The sequence below is a fragment of the Talpa occidentalis genome, unplaced genomic scaffold (assembly GCF_014898055.3).
Source record: "Talpa occidentalis isolate TD23 unplaced genomic scaffold, MPIMG_talOcc4v2.1 talOcc4.4, whole genome shotgun sequence".
Lineage (NCBI taxonomy): Eukaryota > Metazoa > Chordata > Mammalia > Eulipotyphla > Talpidae > Talpa > Talpa occidentalis.
Genome location: NW_023604295.1, coordinates 97059709 through 97081807, shown reverse-complemented (window position 1 = coordinate 97081807; position 22099 = coordinate 97059709). Strand labels below are relative to the sequence as shown.

Here is a 22099-nt window from a genome sequence, read left to right as displayed (position 1 = left end):
GAGCAGGATGTGGTGGGGGAGAAGAATGCATAGGTCAGTGGGAACCAGATCTTGGAGAGGGTCTCATGTACAACCCCAAGGGCAGGGAGAAACCTGGAGGCTGTCATGCCTCAGTGTGGTGAGGGGGTCTAGGGGAGAAGGAGTCCTTGGCCAACCCTATAGAGGCTAGCTGGGTTGTGAGATTATGGCAAGGAGAACAGCTGGAAAGGCAAATTATTCCTTAATGTAGTTGTAAGTGAAGAACTTCTAGAAAAGTATTTAATGTCGTGTACTTATTCCAAAACCAATTCAAAGCACTGGGCAGCAAAGGTGGTTAGATTTTCAGACAGATCCCTTGAGACCCCATAGGCAAAAGGACAGGCTGGCAGTCAGTCACATGTGGCAGTCTTATGTCTTGGGGAGGAAAGACCCCTGCTAAGCCTTGTCCAGTGAGTACCCTTAATCCTTCTGCACCCACTGCAGCTGCCCACCTGCCACCATCCTGACAAGGAGAAAAAAAGCTCAGACCCCAGGGTCAACCAGCCTCACCCTGCCCTTTCCAAAAGTCGAATCAATTCTTGATCAAGTACACTGAAGAGCTGGCTTTGTTTTCACTATGTGAAAGGCATTGATTTCTAAGCACAGGGTGGTAAGCTCAGGAAGACATCCAGATTTGCTTAGGGAAATGGAATGGGGCAAGGCTCAGAAGGTGGAGTGGTGGCCAGCAAAGGATTGCTTGGCACTGTTGCCCTTACTGCAGGCTGCTGCGTGAGGGCAGAGCCAGAAAGGCCAAGGAAACAATGGCTCCTTCCTCATGCTCAGTCCTCTCCTTCACAGCCTGCCGGGACATGCAAGATTCCACCATGAGGACACCTACTTTTTGTTCTAAAGCCTAATTCCCACTTATAAGGCAACAATCTCTGGAAGGAGTAACTCTTAAGCTAGCTATCAGCAAACTATAGCCTGCAAGCCTCATGTAGTTGACCACCTGTTTTTTGTGCTACTGTAAGCTGAGAAATGGCTTTTATATCTTAAATAGTTGAAAAAATTCAGAAGAAGAACTTTTCATAGCACATACGATCATATAAAATTCAAATTTTTGTCTCCATAAATAAAGTTTTATTGGCCCAGAAACACACTCATTCATTCACACACTATCTCAGGGCTGCTTTTACACTTCAGTGGCAGAACTGAGTCTTTTCAACAGAGACCAGATGGAACGCCTAATAATCAGATGCAAAGCCTAATATTTCATAGCTGGCCCTTTACAGGAAAAGTCTCCTAACATCTGCAGGAAACTTATTTCCCATGGACACCCTAGTGGGAACGAGTTTATTGGAGTCTCTAAGACAAGCTGGAGAGAAGGGGACATCGAGTGGACAGATTTAGACAGACCATAAGTATATAAAAGTCCAAAGCAAGATTCGCTGCACAGAGGACAGGAATGACCCTGTGAGATAGATAAGCAAATCTAACTCATGTTACAAATAAGGAAAATTTAAGCTAAGAGAGATGGAGTGACTTGCCTGAGATCTCACAACTGGTATTGGCAGAGCTGAAATTCAATTTCAGTGTCACACCAGTCTATCCCTGAGACACCAATGCATCAGAAGGAGGGGATAGAACAAGGAGGTTGGATGTTTCTGAGAAAACATGTAAGCTTTAAAAGGACATCTTCCCAAACTGTTGAGGAGACACACAACCTGTGTGTCCTTAGCATATTAACCTCCCTCTCCATCACTGAAGCTACAAAATGGTGATGAAAGTTGCCTTAATGAGGTAAGTGAACACTCACTGGTCCTCTCAGCCCCACCCCGCTCCCATGTCCTCTGATTGACCTGTACACAGTCTTCTTGAAATGGCAACTCATTTGAAAACCAAGCCAGGCTTGCAGACTGTCCATCTCTCAGTTACTATTGTAATTGTCCCCAGTGTCGCCTCTGACATGCATGGGTGGAGAAACACAGCATGAGCCCGAGACGTGGGGGCTTAGCATTAAACACAAATGTGTCTTCTCAGAGCAGGAAGACTTCTCCCCCTCAAGGAGAACTGAGCATGGAAATGACCTGCCATCTTCTCTGTTCAGCAGGTAGAACCTGGCTTTCCTGGAAGTTCATGCCTAAGGCTCAACTCCCTCATCCTCCTGCCTTCTCAGCTCTCTTTATCATATTTGTTCCTTCCCCTGTGTATAGTGCAAAGCCCTGACAGGGCAGGTGGGCTGAGGGGGCTTGAGGAAGCCTTGGCTCCTGCAAGATCAGCCACAGGCTTGGCAGAAGCCACTGCCCTGGTGAAGCCTGTTTCTGCAGCCATAAATTGAGACTCATAATATTTGGCCCAGTTATTTTGTTGGATTGTTAAGAAGACCACAAGAGGTTCTAGATGTGGAAGTGCTTTGCAAAATTTAAATTTTCATGCAAATAATGTTACGATTAAATGGGTAGAATGCAACCCCAGTGAACACACACACACTGAGAACTTTCAGTAAGACTGTGAATTCACCATCATGCCCAAAGGAGACCATGGGACAGGGTGGCAGGAGCACAGTGTGGGGGCCAGGAACCCAGGCTGGGCTCTCACTAGCCCTGCAACCTTGAGAGAGTCATTCCTGCCTGGTTCAGCTCCCCACATGTAAAGGAGTGGTCCTGTCCCCGGTGAGGAGTGGAGACAAGGCTGCAGGGGAGCCCTATACACACAAGCACACATGATGGAGCGTAATGGACAGCAGCTCTCCTGCAGTGTTTATTTCAAGTTTTTAAAATCACAACAGAGCATTCCTTTCTCCCTTAATAACTGGAAAAGTCCTCACTGAATGCTCAATCCCGCTGACTCCATAGGTGACCCCAGCGCAGCCGCTCCTGGCTTGCTCAGGCCTGCCGGCCAGCACTCTTGCCCTGTGGGGCGCTCCTCTGTGAATAACGACCTGTTTTCACATCACTGACATAGCCGATCATTAAGGTGCAACAAACAGCTCTGTCCAGGATGCTGATTTACCTACTGAGTGGCTCCTTAATGTGCTTAAAGACTGCTGGATAAATGCCGTGCTCAGGCTGCTCTGCCCAGCTCCCCTGGGCCTCCATGTGAGAGGGGGAAATGGGCTTCAGAGGTTTCTGGGTCCCCTAAATTCAGCCCTGAGGGGGAGGAGGGCGTGGACAGATGGTGCTCATCTCAAAGTGAACTCAGTCATGAGCACAGTCAGCACAACTGAGCCTCTGCCAGGCCCATCTTTGGGGTGCTGCACGCACACTCACTCTCCGCCACACCCCAACAGCTGCTCAACCAAGACTTGGGGGCAACTCATCCTACCCACCAGCAATTGCTTTTACCTAGGCTGCCTCATTGTGAGAGTGGGCAAATGAGCACTTGAATGTTCATTCAAGTACAGGGAAGTCAGAGCAGTGACCAGAAAGCACAGGAGCTACGGGAGCAGAGAACAGGGGCCCCCACCCTTTAGAAAGACTTCCCAGAGGAAGCACCACTGAAGTGAGGTCTGGGGGTCCATTAAGTTCCAGGTGCACTGAGCAGGTGGGGAGGGGCATGAAGGGGTGTCCACGGGGGAGCTTGGTTCTTAAATGCTGTGCTTTCCAGGATCTGTCTGTGACCTTGTTCTGCTCAACATCTCCTGCTTTTCAGTTGACAGAAGACCCCTGGGTTCCAGGGGAGGGTTTGGAGAAAACTGAGCAGAAGTAAATGAACTGGTATCTGTTTCCATGTTTGTTTTTAGGACAGATGAGGAAAGATTACCAAGTGAACAATGGAAGGAGACAGAGTATTCAGAGACATTCTGTAAGGCTGTGGGCATAATTACCAGAGTTGACCTGGCCCAAGGGGAAGAGTAAGCCTCAGTGCTACTTCAGTGGGACCAACATCACTTCTCCTCACATCTCCATCAGTCCAGCCAGCCTCAGCCGCTATGGTCTGGGGGCTTCAGAGAACCTGCTGCTGGTGCCTTTGCAAGGTTACCAGTACACACTGGTTGGGAGCAGAGGGTCGGGGGGAGGCAAGGCCTCACCATGGAACAGCAGGGATGGGCAAGTAAGCCCTAAACACAAGTAGACATGCAGGGGGGCCTTGGAGCCTGCAGCTCCTGTCTAGGGTATCTAGAAACTAGTAAACTCTAGAGGATCATTTCTAATCATCTGGCTGGTAAAAGATCAGTAAATTGTGACCTATTTCAGTCACAGTTTAAGACAAGTGGGTTATTTGGCTAACTTGTTTCAGCAATGACACATTTCCTGGAGGCCAGAAACCCCTCTGTGTCCCCAGTGCCAACAGCTGTCTCTGGCTTAGACTCTGCCTCCCTGGGTGGTGATAGCCACTCACAGAATGAAGCAGGCGAGGAACAGGGCCCATCCACTCATAGGGTTAATGACATCCTCACTTTGGCTGAATGTCCTACCTCCAGTGGTCTTTTCCCAGGCTCCAGGCCCAGAAGCAAATGTTGACAATGTGTCACCACCCCCGCTCCACCTCCAAAGCTCTTAGCATCCATGGATTTATAACACTCCTCTTTTCTCAATGCTTGACAACACCCAGGGCATGGAGCCCTAGGTGGCAAAGGGAAGAGGCAGCATGTCTGTCTGCTCCCCACCAAGCAAAGAAGTAGCATGTTTTTCAGGTAACAATAATAATCAGCCCACCACTTTTTAATGTAAACATTCTTCTAATTAGAAAGTGTTTCGCGCTTCTTAGAAAATGACTATTAAAAAGCTTAATAATCACAACAAAAATTCCTCATGATCCAATTAATGCAATATGATCCATTTTATGATATACATTGTCACTTCATACATAGTCATCTGAACGCTCTTCTTTTTCCACTTAACTTGGTGCCATCTGTATCTGCCCACATCAGAAAACCTCACCACTCCCTCAGCTACCGCATAATACCCCTCAAATATCAATGTGCCTGGCATGGCCTTGCAGCTACACAGAGCAGTGTGACTGTCTAGCTTTAGCCATTTTTATTTTATTTTATTATTTGTGTGTGTGTGTGTGCATGGGTGACTGTTTTTGAGCAAAACTCTGTGTGCATTTTGGATGACTTCCTCAGAAGTGTATTGCCTGCACCAAAGTATGTGGAAATTTCAAAACCCATGATGTATTTTGCCACACACCTCGCCAGTCATCTGTGATAGCTTATGTGACCCCACAGGGTGAGGGGGCAGCCTGTCCCCATACTCATGCACATGGGCTTCCTGGTTTCCAGCACATTTGACAGGCTGCAGATTTGTACCATATTTTCTGTAGAGACGACAACTTGGCTCCAATTTTAGAATGTCATTGAGGGAAATGAAAAGTCCTGCAGCCCTGTAATATCCTCTAGAGTTGTGGTCTTTTATTTTTAAAAAGTAAGTTTTGCAGCTATGCACAACTGATCTATATTTTAAAGAGATTTACATAACTGGAGTATGAAAACTATACATAAGCCATCTTTACAAAAAGGCTGAAAATGTGTGCAGCCTATACTCTTGAATTGTAAATGCTTTTCAAAGCCATAAATGTAAAGATTCTTCAAGAACAGCTCCTCCATCTTGCATCAATAATACATTTGTAGGAAGATAAGAAAATTGCCGAGAAAAATGCTCATGTTTATTGAACACATGAAAGTAGAGTTTCTATAAATCCAAGGGAAGCTACTCTGGTTGGCTGAGTTAATGATTTCCCTTTTGGGAGAGTTATCTTTCAGAAGGCTGCTCTTAAATTGCCTGGTTTCTCTACCTTTCCAATATCAATGCTGCTGGTATTTGCCACACACGTACATAGCAAATGATGGGAGGCAGGGGAACCAGTAGCCACACAGTTCTGAAAGGGGGGAAAATAGAGGTACACAGCAGTCATTGCTCCATGGAAATGCTGAAGTGCTATCAACAAATGCTAGGAGCAAAGAAGGTTCTTGATTGGGTCCAGAGCCTTCATTCTGAATGTTGCTCCTCTGTCTATTGTTCTGCACAGCTCCTGGCTCCACCTCCTGGGAGGTCCTTCTTTTTTAGTATCTCCTTGGCCAAATTAGAAGAGAACATTGGGGAATAATACACTGCCTTTTGGAACTAAATAATTTTTTCTGACTGTTTTCTGAGAAAGCTGGGGGCCCACAGGTCATTTTGAATATTATACACCAATACCTCTTAAGCTCGTCCCTCAGTCCTGCCCACTGCTACATGTTCTACTGGTCAAAGCAAGTCATATGGCCAAGCCCCAAATCAGTGAGGCAGGAATATGCATCCCCCCCAGTGGGAGCAGTGTAGTGAGGAGCAGCCACGCCTCACTGGAAATGGCTCTCTCCACTCAGAGCCAGGGTCCTGCAAATGTGCTTCCTCTGCAGCGGGAACCTGGAATCTGCCCTGTCAAAGTAGAGAAAGGAAAGGTTGTTCTAAATTAAGCTGGTGTTAAGTCCAAGGTTACTGATTCAGTTTCCAGGAGCACACAGATTTCCCTTAGGGCATCCTGCATGGGGAGCAGAAATCCTTTCTTAACCCTGTCCCTGATTGCTGGGTCTCATGGATGTAAGGGGAGAAAGGGTGGGAATTTATTGTGTAATATTGCCTGCGATGGTGGTTTCTGAGTCTGTCTTAGCATCTAGATCACTTTGGGGGACTGACTAAATGAAGGATTCCAGAACTTCTTCTTCAAAGGCTCCACTAGAATTTCCTAATGTGGGGCCCAGGAATAAACGTCGCTAGAAAATTTTCAGTTGATTCTTCTGAGGCCAATTCTGACCCCAATTCTATACGTGTGTATAGACAAGAATTTGGGAAGCACAATGTGAGTCCCACATAGGTGATGTAAATTGCAAAGTCTGTGACTCAGGGAGGAGAAAATATTGCCTGGACTGAAATAATCAGGATCTTCATGGAAGAGAAATTAGATGTGATATCATTCGTCAATGGTGACCAGTGCAGATTAGGACAAAGAAAGGGAATATTAAGAGGTTATCATGGTGATTGGCCCAGGTAAGAAGGGATGATGGTTATGGGCTTGGTCAGGAGATGTTTATATTGGGGGTCATGTAAAATTCAGAGGCAGGGGCCTCCCCGGTGGTGCAGCGGGTTGAGCGCAGTGCTGTGAAGCTGTCCACAGCCTCTGCAGCCTGGGTTCAATTCCTGGCTGGCCAGGGAGCTACCCACATGGTGCAGGAGACCTCTCCTGTCTCGCCCGCCGCTCCCCTCAGCAGTGTTTTAGGTCCATTTGCCTGCTCTGCTCCCCGCTCTGTCTCTGGTGAATTCTCTCAAGACCCCTCCCCCCATGCCTCTGGCCTGTACCCTGGTTCTTGAATAAATAAATAAATCTTTAAAAAATAAATAAATAATATTCAGAGGCAGGCAGCCTTAGTAGCCTTTCAACAAATAGGGTAACGTGCCTTGGTCATACTGCAGTTTTCTGAACTATTGCCTCCTAGATTCGCAGTCTTTGAAAGCAGGTTTTAGGAAATATGTTACAATAAGGTATTAAGCCGAGCAATGATTCTCACATCATCTGTGCAAAGGATCAGAGTTTTTTACCAATAGTCATAGACCGAGATTTTGAAATATATAATAAAAACAAGTTTCTACAAAAATGAAATAAACAGCAAATGTAAGCCAAGTTTGTTAATATTATTAGATTTAACAAGCATAAACTTACTCTGTCACATTTCTATGCAAGTCTCTAGATGCTTACTCATGATTTCTACACTTTGCTCATCCAACCCTACCGTAAGCAATAGCAACACTGTTCCAGAAGTCCTCTGCAAAATTTGAAATGCCTTAGGCGTCGATCTTCTTTCCAACTGAATCTGTTCAACCAGCCATCTTTACCTGGCCATCCTTACCTGACGGCCCCCTTTCTCCTGGTGGACTCCAAACAGTCGGGGCAGAGGGTATGATAGCTGCCCCACCTCAGGTAGCCTTGCTGGGCAGGAAGCTGCTTGCAGTTTCCTGGGTACTCCTGAAAGTCCTGAAAGCACCCACTGAAGCGCAAGACTCTGAAATTGGTCAGGTTAAGATGCAAGGCTTTCCTCAGGCCGTGGGGTGCACAGTCATGGTGTTGGTTTGGGAGAAAATTAAAAACCTCTGTCTTCAGGAAACTAGAGAGAACCTCATGGGCAGAGAAAATTGGACAGCAAATTTCTGGTTGTTCTACTTAACATTTACTGAGATGTCTCAGGGGATTAAAAGCATTGAAAATACATGAGGGTTTCCAAAATTGGAGCCATATGTGAGTGTAATTTCCTCATATCCACACTTGACACCTGTCCACAGACACACAAACACAAGCTGGAGTATGTGTGCCTACACACACACATACACACACACACAGAGGCACACATTTTAGCCCTGTCTGAATCCTACCCATTTTACTACCCAGCAGGCTGTTATTCAGTGGAAGGCTCAGCAGATGAAAGGCCAGGTGTACCAGCCTCGTGGTCAGCAGCAACTCCCTGCACTCTGCACGTTGCCCGCCTTACCTTTGGTGGCCAAAATTGGAGAAAGAGAGAGTGTGTGTGTGTGTGTGTGTGTGTGTTCTGATTTTTAGACATCTAATCACTCATTCACTTCATTGATATTTATTGACCAGCTATTACGGGCCACTACTGCACAGTGATGGACAAGCTATGTCCCAAAGCAGGGATAGGCCGTAAAAAATAAGTAATTTTCCAAGGCAGGGCTGGCTGGAGGTGGGAGCTCACAGCCAGGTAAGGCTGAGAAAGCCTACTTTACAAAGTCACCTGTGAGTTGAGACCTGAGGGACAGAGGGCTGGACACAGGAAGGGCAGGAGAGCACCCACATATGCAGACAGCCTGGAGGCTCTACCCCTCACATGGGCTAGGGGTGTTTTCCCCTCCCTCCTTCTCTTGTGTAGTAATTAAGATATTTCTCTGTCTTTTTTAGTTGGGGGAGAGGGAGGAATGAAATGGTAAAGTGAAAATAAATACATGGAAAGAGGTCAGTGATAAAGGAAGAGAAAGAATCTTTACATTTGTAATTGAGTTGAGAGAGTTTGGGTTTTGCTTCAATTTAAATTGCACCTGTGTGTAATTGGTTTTAACTTGAAAAGAGTAAACCACGAAATTTAATGCTCCAAACATATGTGTCTATTATGTGTCAGGCACAAGGCTAAGCAGTTTGCATTTAGTGTCTGATGTAAGCCCTGTCAACCACTCTGAACTAGGTGATGATATCGCCACTGTCTGCGGGAAGAAGCTCAGATGGGGAGGAAGTGACTGGCCTGTGGGACCAAGTGGTAGAGCTGGGACACACACGTGGGTCTCATCCAAAGCCCAAGTTCCTCCCTTTGGGTAGTTGGTTAACATTCCTTTACAGATAAGGAAACTGGGGTGCAAAAACGTGAAGAACATGCCCAAGGTTACTCAGCTGGAAAGGCAGAACCAGCTACAGAATCTGTGGGTCCCAGTGCTAAATGAAGATGGAGACCCCTTATTTCGTAAGTGAAATAAGTGAGAAAAAGAAAGGCAATCCCAGATGGTATCACTTATATGTGGAATATAGAAAAACCAAACAAAGGGTCAGATAAAGCCAAGTGCAAAAACTAACCCTTGAAAGCTGACTATGGAACTGGAGGGGGAAAGGATAGAGGAGGCGGAGGAAGAGCAGGGAGAACAGAGTGGAGAGGGAGCACCGTGGACTATGGTGGAGGACTGTGGGTGCTTTGGTGGTGGGTGTTCTAGGGTAACCATGCCTAAAGGGTGTGTGTCAGGGGTGGGGGGTGGGGAGTGGTCCTACACTTCTGGAATACAAAAACGATGTTAAACAAATGTCGCCTCCTTAAAAAATATTAAAGAAAAAATAAAATGATTCAAAATTTCAGGACAGGGACAGCAAAGGATTAGACCATGAAACTGGCCTTGGCCCCAGCATAGGATATCCCACCTCTCTGTCTCATCACCCCCACCTCACAGGGTAGACCCTCAACAGCAGCTGAGGACACCTAAGAAGAACAGGAATTCTGTTTTGAGGCTTGCAGCCAGTTGGGCCTTGCTATACCACAGGTGTCATCTCACCAAGCTTCACAGCGTCCCCACCAGCTATGGGGCAATATGTCCCGTTTACAGGTGAGGAGACAGAGGCAGTGAGGCGTCTTGCCCAAGGTGCAGTAGTTGGTAGGCAGAGGAGGCAGGGGCTATACCCGGACACCTGGCACCTCCTTCCTAATCTCTGCACCAGGGCCCCATCCAAAGTCAGACAAGGACACTGAAGAATTCATCCCTAGGAGCCACGGGGAGAGGCAAGAGTAGGTAGACCTTAGAAATCAGCTTCCCTTTCACTAAGTCCTTGAAAGAGTGGCTGCTGTCTACACTGCCTGGCCCAACCCCCAGTTCCTTCCTGGCCCTTCTCCACCAGCCTCTATGACACTGTAGGGGCAGAGGGGAAATTTACTTTTACCCTTCTGGGTAAGATAGATTGCTAGAAGAAAATGAATAAATTTCATGACATGGCTGTGAATTCTAGCATGAACAGGACAGACCAATAATTTTATTATAGAACTAACAAATGGGATGGGAGACTGGGGTGTCAAGAAGAGAGGAAGAGGGACTCATGACAAGGAGAAGGTGACTCAAATGGCAAAATCATTTGCTCTATAATCATGGAGAGGGTTCTCCAATAAAAAGTTTATTTCTGGAGATGACCCTAAATCTAGGTAACCTCCAACACATGTTGGAGGCAATGGTAACAGTTTCCCTTGAAGCCTGCGGGGTCTTGATTGACCTTAGCTCCATGTGCCAAAGTGATACGTCTTAGAAAAAATCTGCTCTGGTCATCTTGGGGAAGGTGATCTGAAGATTTTGAAGAGAACTATCCTTCAACACCCTCCCCCAGCCTCCCATGTATCTTCATTTTCTGAGTCATGCCAGGTGGCTCAGTTGTACCACTTGGGGAAGGGGGTGGTATTCTTCACCTCAGTGGCACCCCTCACTGTAGAGCCCACGGCCATGGTGGAGTCATCCTTGGGTTTTCATCTGCCCCCACCTCCTCCCATTCTGTAATACTGTATGGACCCAGCATTCACTGATCTGCATTCTGATGCTTTGACATCCAGGGCCTTGCTGAGCCTAGAGGGACTGCCTCTTCCAGGGTAAACCAAACCATAGAGAGAGTAGACAATGTACCCTTTTGATTTTCAAATGCAGATGAACCAATCCAGAGCCCACAACCCCTACCATCTTTTCTATCAGACTCACACTCTGTGTCTTCATCTACCTGCCCTGATGAGCCCAGGACCAGCTACCAGACAGCTAGAGTCAGCCCTACATCACAGATGCCTCTGAAATGGTTCCAGCTAGCCAGCTCTGGGCCTCCCTGCCCCTGCTTTACCTGTTCCTTCCTGTGAAAACCAGAATGAAGACCTTAACCCAAAGGCCTCTCTTTCCCTCTGCCTCCTGACCAACCCCAGTGCTTCTCTGTGTGCCCCCTATGGTGTGGTGTACCCCCTCTCCTTGGGATCAGTGTGGTATACCCCCTCTCCTAGGGATCTGTGAGTATTACAAGGTATCTTTTCGATGGTCGTAATGCCCTGTTCTATTATCTTCACCTCATTTAAATAATAAAGCCTATATTAAAAAAAATGCCCTATCACTCCCTTTAGGAAGAATTCTTTACTTGCCCAAGTCAGCATGAATTCCTTCTTCTTCTTTGTTCCCTGGGGCCTGCTCTTTTTTCTTCCATCTGCCTAAAAGCTGGCTATGAGATGCCACTGCCCTGACTGTGAATTCTGTCAAGTTAAGGATTATAAGTCACACTTCTCTGTCTCCCATGCCTGGGGTTCTGCCTGGCATATAGTAGGTGCTCAGTAAATAAATGCATGGCTTCTGGACTAATAACAGATCCAAGAATAATGATAGTATTAATAATAACAGCTCTCTATTCTGGTGTTTCACACACTTTCTGAAATTCCCAAAGCAGCTCTGTATGAGTTGTGTTGTGTTATTCTCATTCTATAGATGAGAAAACCAAGTTCAGAGAGGTGCAGTGATTCATCCAAAGTCACACAGCCATGGAGCAGTAGACTCAGAGTTCATACCTGAGTCTGTCCTGCTGCAGAATTAACACTCCTGAATTTAACAAAGTTGAATTGATGCAAATTCCCATATGCTTGAGCCTTCAGAGGTGACCCTGAACATGAACTGATCAAGAGGTAGCTCTCAGGACAGTTGTGATGTTCTGAAAATGAACAGTGGGTCTAAGCCAGTTGCTGTGACCTTTCCAAAACAAGGCCTTGGTAATGCATACCCTCCCTGAACACCCACTACTGACTCTTCACTGGTTCTAAGGGAAACCCAAACCTGATGCTTCTTCAGCTGCTGAAATCTGAGATCAGGAAGGGTAATAGGCCCCTGGCCACTCACAGCTCAGGAAAGAAGAGTGCTTTCCACACCTGAGTCTATCTTTCCCTCTCTTCCCTCTGTACACTTCTGGGTGCTGCATTAGAACAATGGACCTGAAGTCTTAGACCACAAGAGGCCCCAAAGCATATGCTTTTCGGAAATCTTATGTTACCGTTCTTCCACATCCAGGCATAAATATGAGAGTTACAAGTAGTTAATATTCTCCTGATAAGAAAGCATATGTTCCCTCAATTTAGCAGGAATTATAATAAAATCCTCACATTTCTAAATCCTTAATCCACAGAGGAGCTTAAATCCTCAAGGCATTCCAATGTTAGCTTTTTCAGGAACACTTGCAGTGCAATTGAACCTGATTATTCAAACTACAGGTGATCTGCTTTCTATTTCTAAACTTAATGGAAAAAAATTGAACCACAACTTATAAACTAGTTCTAGGCCCTTTATAAATGGAAGAGATTTCATTCAAGCAGGATAGCTCAGAGAAGCTTGGAAAGCTTGTGAACCAAAGAATAGAATATTCCCACCCGGAGGCTTTGACAGGAAGATCTCTGTGTTAGCCCCTTAGTCTATATCCTCAGTACAAGACCTGGAGGAGGTGTTATTATATCCAGTTGACACATAGAACCACAGGCTCAGACATGACAAACTTTGCAAAGATGGCATGACCCACATTTGAGGGAGTTGAGAGTCAAGTCCGGTCTTTTGAGTCAAAGCAACCCTACTGTCCCCACAAACTGCCCTCAAAATCAAGTAGTGATGGGGGCCTCCCTGGTGGCATAGGGGTTGGGACACACCCTATGAAGCTGTTGGCAGCCGCTGCAGCACAAGTTCCATTGATCCTCGACCAGGGAGTTTCTCACATGGCACAGCAGGCCTCTCCTGGCTCACCTGCTGCTCCCTTCAGCAGTGTATTTCAGTCATTCTGCCTGTTCTGTTCCCCACTCTGTCTCTGGTGAATCCTCTCACCTCCAGACCTCTGACCTGTACCCTAGCTCTTGTATGCATAAATGGATAAATCTTTAAAAAAATAAAAATCAACTAGCAATGGAATGACTCCTTGATCCCTTGCCAAAATGGGTGTTGATCACCTTTTAAAAAAAATTAGTGTAAACTGAATGTTCAAAAATAAATCTGTAAAGATTACAGTTTCTCTCATTTCTGGAAAATCCTCAGAATCCTCAAAGAGCTATTGTGCAAGAACAGCGTGGCTCTAGGTGAGTCACAGGACCCTCAGCCACGGTTTTGTCACCTGCATAATTAACTTGCCACCCACTCGCTGAGTTGTTGGCAGGATTAAAGGAAAGGATATAGATGTAAAGTGTTTATCACTTTGTAGGTGCTTGGTAACTGTGATGTCCTCTTATTTCCTGCAATAAATGTTATTGAATAGCAGATAACTTAATAATAATGTGTCTACTGAACATGCCCTTGTGTTTGGTATAAATCAACTCCACTTTTAATCCCCCCACCTAAACTCCTGAGTGATAAGTAGGCACTGCCTCTACAGCAGTGGGAACAGCGGCTCCAGGAGGGGAAGGGATATGCCCAGAGTTACACCAGAAGTGGTAGAGACTGGAATTTGAAGCTGCACAAGCTGAGTGTAGAGGCCATGTTTTATTTTATCCATCATGCCATCCTACCCTACAGGAAATGAGGATGGACAGACATTTCATGTGGTAAAGGCTGAATCTGATAGCTCGCCTTTTGCTCTCTTAATCCCATCCCAACTCCTTCTTGGAAAATGAACGAAATTTGTGTGAGCTTCCCTCTCTCTCAAGGACACTGTGCTCAGAAAGCTGCTCAATTTCTCTTACTATATGGTTGCAATTTTGCCTGTTCCTCATAAACCCTCAAAAGCAAGCCTCAGAAGGTCGCCAACGCCACTGGCAGATATGGTGTCCTGAAGCTCTTTTGTATCTGATTTCTCCCCAGAGAGATGCTTGTTCCCAGCCGGGGGGTGGGAGAGAGGGATGAAAACCTGCTGACCTGAGTCTCCACTAACTTTTCCTTCATTATTTATTTGCTTCTTGATTTGTCCTTCTTCTAAAAAAGAATTTGAGGCAGAATTTCTCATCAAAGAGAGCCACCAAAACATCGAGCTGAGAAAGAGATGCCAGCAGCCCCCGCAGAATAAAGGGGATCAGCATGGAGAGGGGTTTCGGCTTCTCCAGTGGAAGCAGCTTCCAGAAAGATGTGCTGAGGAGGACCTCTTACACAGAAGCAGGAAGAGGGGAGCCCCAAGAACTGGCACAATGGGGTTCACACCCAGGCCTCCCCCAAAAGCCACTTTCTCTGCTTTGTATTTGCATTCCCGAAGAAAGGGAGGGTACAGGGAAAGAAAAGGGGGCTCCTCCTTGACGCCATTTTTTGTTATCGGGAAGCAGACCCCCATCATCAATTCTATATCAACTGCCCTGCTGAGAACAGAGAAGCCGGCATGGTATGGCTTGCTGTTGGGATGGGCGACTCTGCAGATCTGAAAGCAGGGCAGACAGAAGCTGCAAATAGGCCATGAGCTCTGTGGCTCAAGGGCTGCCTGGGCAGTAATCAAGGGTATGTGTCTGTCTCCTAGACCCCTCCCCCGGATAGCTCCACCTAGAAAATGCTTCCAGCATTCTAGATCAAAAATAAATATCTTGGCCCTTGTTTTTAAGAGTTCCCAGTCACTGGGGGAGTCAAGAAAACAAATGGAACATTTCTATATAAGCTCCTACAGGGTTTACTCACTCTTTCTGTGACTCTCTAGGGAGCATCACTCTGTGCCAGGCACTGTGCAGCATGAAGGGGATTCAGAGGAATGAAACTGTTAGTCTGTGCCATAGTCTAAAGTAGAGGATGCTTTGGGAGCACAAATGAGGGTTTCTACCCCCACTGAGGTAATCCTGGAAGGCTGCGTAGAGGAGGAGACAAGACAAAGGTGATGGAAAGGGAGTTGCAGGCAGGAAAAGCAGCAATGATCAAATGCACAGTGGCATGAAACATTTTGTGTCTTGGACACACACGGCTGGCCATGTGCAGCTGCTTCTGGCAGCACTATGACTTTCAGGTACACTTGACAAGAAGTTCTCCTGTCCTTCAGTGATTTGTCCCTCAGATTGAACCTGAGATCTCTGGGCCATGAGCTATAGCAGCTCAATGACAGCATCCTCTGGGAGGTGACAGGCTAGTCTAGACACAGTTCCTGGGGTTAGGAGAGAAAACACATCCCTGGGTATTTTATCTTTGGCTTATAGTCACGCTCCTCTAAACATCTTACCAGACAATTTCCCTGAAAACAAACCTCACACCCTGGTGTGCAATCTCTATGGGGGCTCTGAAAAAACCCTTATAGGATGGCTGGTTAACATGGGAATTCACAGTTAAAATCCAATGACATGGTTATCTTGAACAAGGGAAGGTTGCAGTGCAGGGGACATTGCCCGCTGTGGACCGAACATCTCTCCTCCTTTCCCAAAACGATGTTGATGGGGGTTCTGTTGTCAGCCATGCATAAGACACGTGTCACACTTGATCCTCCCTCAACTCTGGGAGGCCAAGGCTATGGCCCCTATTGTACTGATGAGGTTCCTGGGACTCGAAGCCCTTCATTAGTCTATCCAAGACTTTCTGACCTGGTATCACCGCAGGTTCAGTGTTGCATCTGCTTAAACCTTGCTCCTCAGAAGCTGCCCATGTGCATCTATCCCTGATATTCAGGCCTCGACTCAAGCAGGAACTTTCTCCATCTAAACGAACTCCTCCCTGTTACCAATGTTTCACTGATCCACTCATGATCCACCTCACTTCTCCAGTGATCAGAGGGATCTTTCTGACTCCTTTACTGCTGTATCCTTGGTACTCCAAGCAAAGCTTGGAACATAAAAACCTGGAATAAATGGTTGTTCAGTGGCTGACCCCGAAGTCCAGCCAGCTCCCCTTACTGGAATCAGGCAAGATGGCTGCGGACTTGTGAAGCAAGCAAGCAACCCCTGGAGGTTGCAAACAGACTCACACTTGCAGGATGCGAGTTTGTCCCTGGTAAAGGCTGGTCATTCCATAGGTTTTCATTTCTGCTATAAAAGCATAACATCTAGCATAACATGAAAAACATTTGGGACTCATAAACTAATAATATCCATAGTTCATATTCTTTGATAATTCAAATTCACTCCTCTCTCTGCAAATCTGTTTAAGCTTGCACATTGGGCCCATGTGGCAGGAGGGATGCACGCTATTATCACAAGCCCTGCTGCGGGGCATGGGAGCGCCAACTTTCAATCACTGCTATTGCTTCTATCAGTTCCCGTGTACTCTGACTCTTCATGATTATTTTTCTTGATTGCTTTGTTTTGTGTGGTGCCATTTTGATTGTGATTTTGTACCTCTCCTGTGCTTTCCCATCTCCAAATTATATCTCCATTGAAAAGCAGAGATAAGACCATCACCATCTTGAGTGGGTCACTGTCCTGGATGTTTGGGAAAGAATGCTGGCACCCCACTTTCTCACCGCACATAATCCTTAACCTACCACGCTCTCATATTTTGCAATAAGACATATGTGTCCTAAAAGTCACCTCGCTGGGAAAAACGAGGCAAGGAGCACAACACTCAAAAATATCACCAGCAACACATTAAAAAAGAGCAAAAGAAAAAAGAAAGAAAGAAAAGCTAGCACAGTTTCCCACAGCCTGAGTGACTAAGAAATACATAAATACTACAATAAACCAGCGCTCTGCCTTGAGGAGCACTGGAGTCTGTGCAAATGAATGTGGGAGGGAGGCAGCTGGACAGTTATGGTGAGGCAGTGGGGGTGGGGGGACTTCTGAATGGAATGGAGAGTGGGAACCGCAGGTGTGAAAGCAGCGGAGTAGCAGGTGGGTGTCTGAGGTGCGTGCATGTGGTGTTTTGTTCTTTCCTACATGGTACAGCTCAGTTGGGCTCAGGTTCCTGCCATCACTTAGTATTTCTTGGAATGGAAATCTTGCATAAGCAAACATAAATTCTCCTTATTCACCAATTATTCCCTAATACAGTATTTGTGTGAGAAAAAAATTCTCATTTTGAAAACAAATGTGACAGCAAAACTGGTTGCCTGATTTTCTTTAATCCTGGGCTTGTTTTTTTCAGACTGGACCAAGAGGATTGAGTATCAGCCTGGCTCGGGGAGTGTACCCCTGTTCCCCAGCATCCACTTGGAGACATGTGATGGGGCCGTGTCCTCCATCCAGATCACAACTGAGCTGCAGACCAATTACATTGGGAAGGGCTGCGACCGAGAAACCTACTCTGAGAAATCCCTTCAGAAGCTATGTGGTAGGTTTATCCCTGTTGGCATTTCTTAATTAATTGCATTTAAATAACACCATACAAATAGAGCATGTTTGCTCGTCTTTTGAAAGAATCAGTGCCTTCCCCACTGCATTGCTATATGTAACTCCTGGAGGGATATTAAGTTTGTTTGTTGTGGTTAAAGGAGCAGAAGGCACAACTTTTGGTGTCAGGCAAACCTGATCAATTGTGTGGCTGTGGTGTGTGACAAAGTCCCTCTTCTTCATTGATAAAACAGGGACCACATGGCACAACGTATTCAAGACTACCTAGCACAGGGCCTGAAGAAAATACAAGTCTCCTTCACCATGTTGGTTTGGAGAGAGGCACCTGAGTGGGGGCCAATGTGAAGGTGACCTAAGTACTCCGGGAAACATTATTCACCTCTCCAGGGACCAGCTATGTAATTTGTAGGGTCCAGTGAAAATGAAAATGTGAAAACTTCAAAAATTATTAAGAATTTTAGGACAGCAACAGCAAATCATTAAACCAAGCTGGGGCCCCACGGCTAGTCTGGGGCCCTGCGGGGCCGCTAAGGCTGCATGCCAGGAAGCTGGGCCTGGCTGCCTACATCAGAAAAGATGAGCTTGGGCGGGTTTGGAGGTGAGTGAAGTGAAGGTGACCAAGTGTGCTGGAGAGAGTCTTGCCATTAGTAGGCTGGGAGATAGTGCCATAGAAAGGAGCAGGCCAGGAAGTAAGAAACCAGGATGAAGGAAGAGCATACAAACGAAAAGTTAGCTTGATTGAGGACCTACTGTGGGCACCTGACAGACTATTTATTTATTTATTTATTTACTAAAATTTATTTTTATTTATTTATGCATAGAAGAACTGGGGTGTAGGCCAAAGGTGTGGGGAGTGAGAGGATTCACCAGAGACAGAGTGGGGACAGAACAGGCAAATCTATTGAATGAGGGGAGCAGCGGGGGAGACAGGAGAGGTCTGTGCTGTGCCATGTGGGGTATCTCCCTGGCCGGGGATTGAACTCATGCTGCAGTGGCTGCTGATAGCTTGACAGTGCTGAGACTTTAACTCTTGCGCCACCAGAGAGGCCCTGCACTGCTTTATTTAACTCTCTCCATTCATTGTGAGGGTGGTACTCTATCCAATTTTAAAGACAGAAAATTTAAGACCTACAGAGGAAAAGTGACACATTCAAGGTCACAAAGGAAGTGAGAGAGTAAGTTTAAAAAAAAAAGAGAGAGTAGGAAAAAAAAGAGAGAGTGACAGTCAGAATGAAGGTAGAGCTATCCACATGAAGGGTTCTTCAGCTCAGTGTCTTGACATTGGCCAGACCTTTGGAGCTGACTGGAAAAATCTCTCGAGCAAGCTATGGAGCAAGAGGACACTCAAAATGTTGGGAAGGGTCACCTGTGCTCAGTAAACCAGACTGTCGAAATGTAAATGGGCCTCCTTCATCCCCATCCATAGATATTTCATTTCTCTCTTATTCTTTTTCAATAATTTTCTGGAAATCACATAGGACACTCCAGCAGTGCTGTGGCGGTGCTTAGGAAAGAGCACATCATATTTGGGGATAATGGAAACTCCACAAGGAGTAGAGGACCCCTCAACACAGTCTAACCAGCTACCCCTTCCTGGTGACCCTCCACTAGTGTCTTTGGGGCAGACTTTCCTCCCTCAGCGTGGCCACACACATAACCACACACACACATAACCACACCCATACACACACATGCGTGTGCCCACACACACACGCACACTCCTTTGTCCACACTTGCACAAAGAACTGAGTGATGAGTTCATAACTGAATATGAAATAAACCCTGCTCGGATGTCACCAGGTTCCATTTATCGTGCCTCCAGGCTGAGAGGAAGGTCTGTGGGGACACTGGGCCACTCCAGAACGATGTAGTAGATAGGACAAAGCACCACAACTGCAATATCTTAAACAGCTCTTTCAAAACTGGAGACCAGGGCCCTGCAATATCCAGAAAACTGCCTTCAGTCCTCTCCTTCACTCTGTGCCAAGTCATCTCAGGCGATATCTTACTTTGAATGAATATCTCTTTTCACTCCCTGCGCACCTGAATTATAAGTCAACTCGACCCCATGCCACTGCGGGTTACAGTCATTTCCTAAACTCCTCCAGGTTAGAGGGAGATGATGGAATGAGCTTGTTAAAGATCTGATGGGCCCAAGGGCACGCACTTGTAATGTGATTTTGAATGTTTCTGGGGAGAGATGGGAAGATATGGAGAGTGAGAAGGATTTTCTGAGGGAAGAAACTTTAGCGCAAAATTGCCTCTGGTGTTAACACAGCTCAATCCTCTGGGCTGTCAGCTTCTCCTTGCGGGGAGGCAGGTTAATTTAGTCAGGAAAGCAGTTCCTCCAAGCTTCGAGCTTATCTGGTACTGGGAGACCTTGGTGGAGAGAGGTCTGTGTGTCTTTCTGGCGACCTTCCCAGAAGTGCCAACCACCACACTTATAGGAAATACATCCAAGAACCGTGACAGGCCAGGTCTCCATGTCAAGAGTTGGAACCCTGATTTTACGCTGGGGGGTTTCTCACCGAAAAGTACTGAAGCAAATAAATAAGGCCCAGGTGCGAATCTGGAGCTAGAGTTTACTTCAAAGGAGGCTGCTCAGCAGGGCCCTGTGCTCCCTGCAAACTAAAAGCCTGGTTTATTTCTAAACCAAGTCTGGATTGAAGTTCCCAACTCCTGTCATGCACCATAGGTTCTGAAGACAAGCTTCTGCATGTTTTCTGTGAAAAGTAGACAAGTCGCTTGAGACAAGTAACTTGCTGGGCTTCCCAACTAGGGAATTCCCATGACACTTTAAGCCTCAGCTTTCCTGCATTTATCACGCTATAAATCTTTATTGACTTTGGACAGGAACAGGGAGACCAATTAGGATGTTATTGCCGTAGACCAAGCAGAAGATAAGGAGTTCTGAACCAGGGGAGTAGCGGGAGTGGTGAAGGAAAGAGCTTTAGAAGGCAGAATCCACAAGATCCAATGACTAGTGAGCAGTCAGAAATGAGAGAGGATCTAAGATGACTCTGACGTGTGGCTCTAACTGGACAAGCTGTCAACCAACCAGACCTTGGAATCTAGAGCAAGAACAGGTTTAGGGGACAATGAGGAGTCTCTCATGAACACCCAGGTGTGGGTACCCAACTGTAGCTGCCTCTCCACCCTCCTGAGAACCTTCCTCTACCATCTATCCATCCCCAGAACCCACTTCTTCCTGATGTTCTGCCCCTTCTTGGCCAGAGCACCGCATTTTGGTTCCCAGGGTAGCTGACTGGCTCTCACACTTGAGCCTTTGTTGCTTTGTTTGTTCCATTAGAATGGTCTCTCTTCCCTTCGCCATTCTAAACTCTTCCCTTCAGTTAACTCTCCCGCCCTCTATGCTCACCCAGAAGCAGGCACGGCTGCCTGCTGTGCCTGCTGTGCAGCGACCCTGCTGAGGGGTCCACCGGAGGGGCATTGTGAATGTTTGGTCCTCTCCCCCAGGTCCCCACTCCCATGAAGTAGGCTCCACTGGCCATAGTGGGTGATCAAATCCATTTAAGCAGAAGTCAGATAATAGCTGCACAGCCTTCTGACAGGAAGTGGCTGAAAGCTACAGCAGGACTTGGAAAGGCCTCTTGGCTTCTGAGAAGCCCTGGATGTGAAGTGTATTGCTGCCTGAGTTTCTACATTGAGATGCTCCGTCTACCTTGAAACAAAAACAAAGCAAGGCTCTGAATCTGTGTCACCTTTGGCCTGTAGGACCAGACAGAGGGACCCGCTGCTCTCACTTTACATAGAGCCAGGCTGCTCAGAGAAGGTTTTTTTTTTTTTTTTTTTTTTGGGGGGGGGGTACTGTTTAGACTTCCTCTGAGTTCAGAGCTTCAAAATAAAGCACACTACCCTTCAGTACCAGGCTTGTCAGATGTGACTTGTCACAGAGCTGCCTGCAGTATGAAGTGCATGGTAAATAGCTCTCGGTGAGACCTCTTGGACAAATTAAATTTGACATTAACAACAGCCCAGGAAAAGGCCTGCTTTGATGACCCTCGCCACTACATATTATGATAAAAAGAGAAGCAGTTTGTGACACCTGTGCCCTTTGTAGCCCAGAGACCAGAGGCCATTCCTCCCGGGGAGCACAGGGCTCCTGGGTAGCTGGCAGTGCCCCTCTGCATATGATGCCCAGGTCAGCTGTTTTGTACGAGGAGTCAAGAACTCTGAGGACAGGTCCTGTTGACAGAAAGGCCACGAATAAGTGCATGCTATTAATCCAAGTGATTGATCTGTCAGAGCAGTTCAGACCTCCAGACATTAAGTTAGTCTCAGGATTTTTTTTTTAAAGATTTATTTATACATACAAGAACCGGGGTACAGGCTAGAGCTATGGGGGTTGAAAGGATTCACCAGAGACAGAGTGGGGAGCAGAACAGGCAGACTGAGTGAAATACATTGCTGAGGGGAGCAGCAGGCGAATCAGGAGAGGTCTGCTGC

General features: G+C 46.5%; 1 protein-coding gene across 3 annotated transcripts in view; it reads left to right on the top strand.

Annotated features, from left to right (window-relative positions):
- CLSTN2 (calsyntenin 2) overlaps nt 1-22099 on the top strand; it is a 635260-nt gene that overhangs the window by 483528 nt on the left and 129633 nt on the right. For all 3 annotated transcript variants that reach the window (XM_054700777.1, XM_054700776.1, XM_054700778.1), the window contains one exon: nt 17427-17612. In XM_054700777.1, the coding sequence (XP_054556752.1) occupies nt 17427-17612 (186 nt within the window). The remainder of the gene's footprint in view (nt 1-17426; nt 17613-22099) is intronic.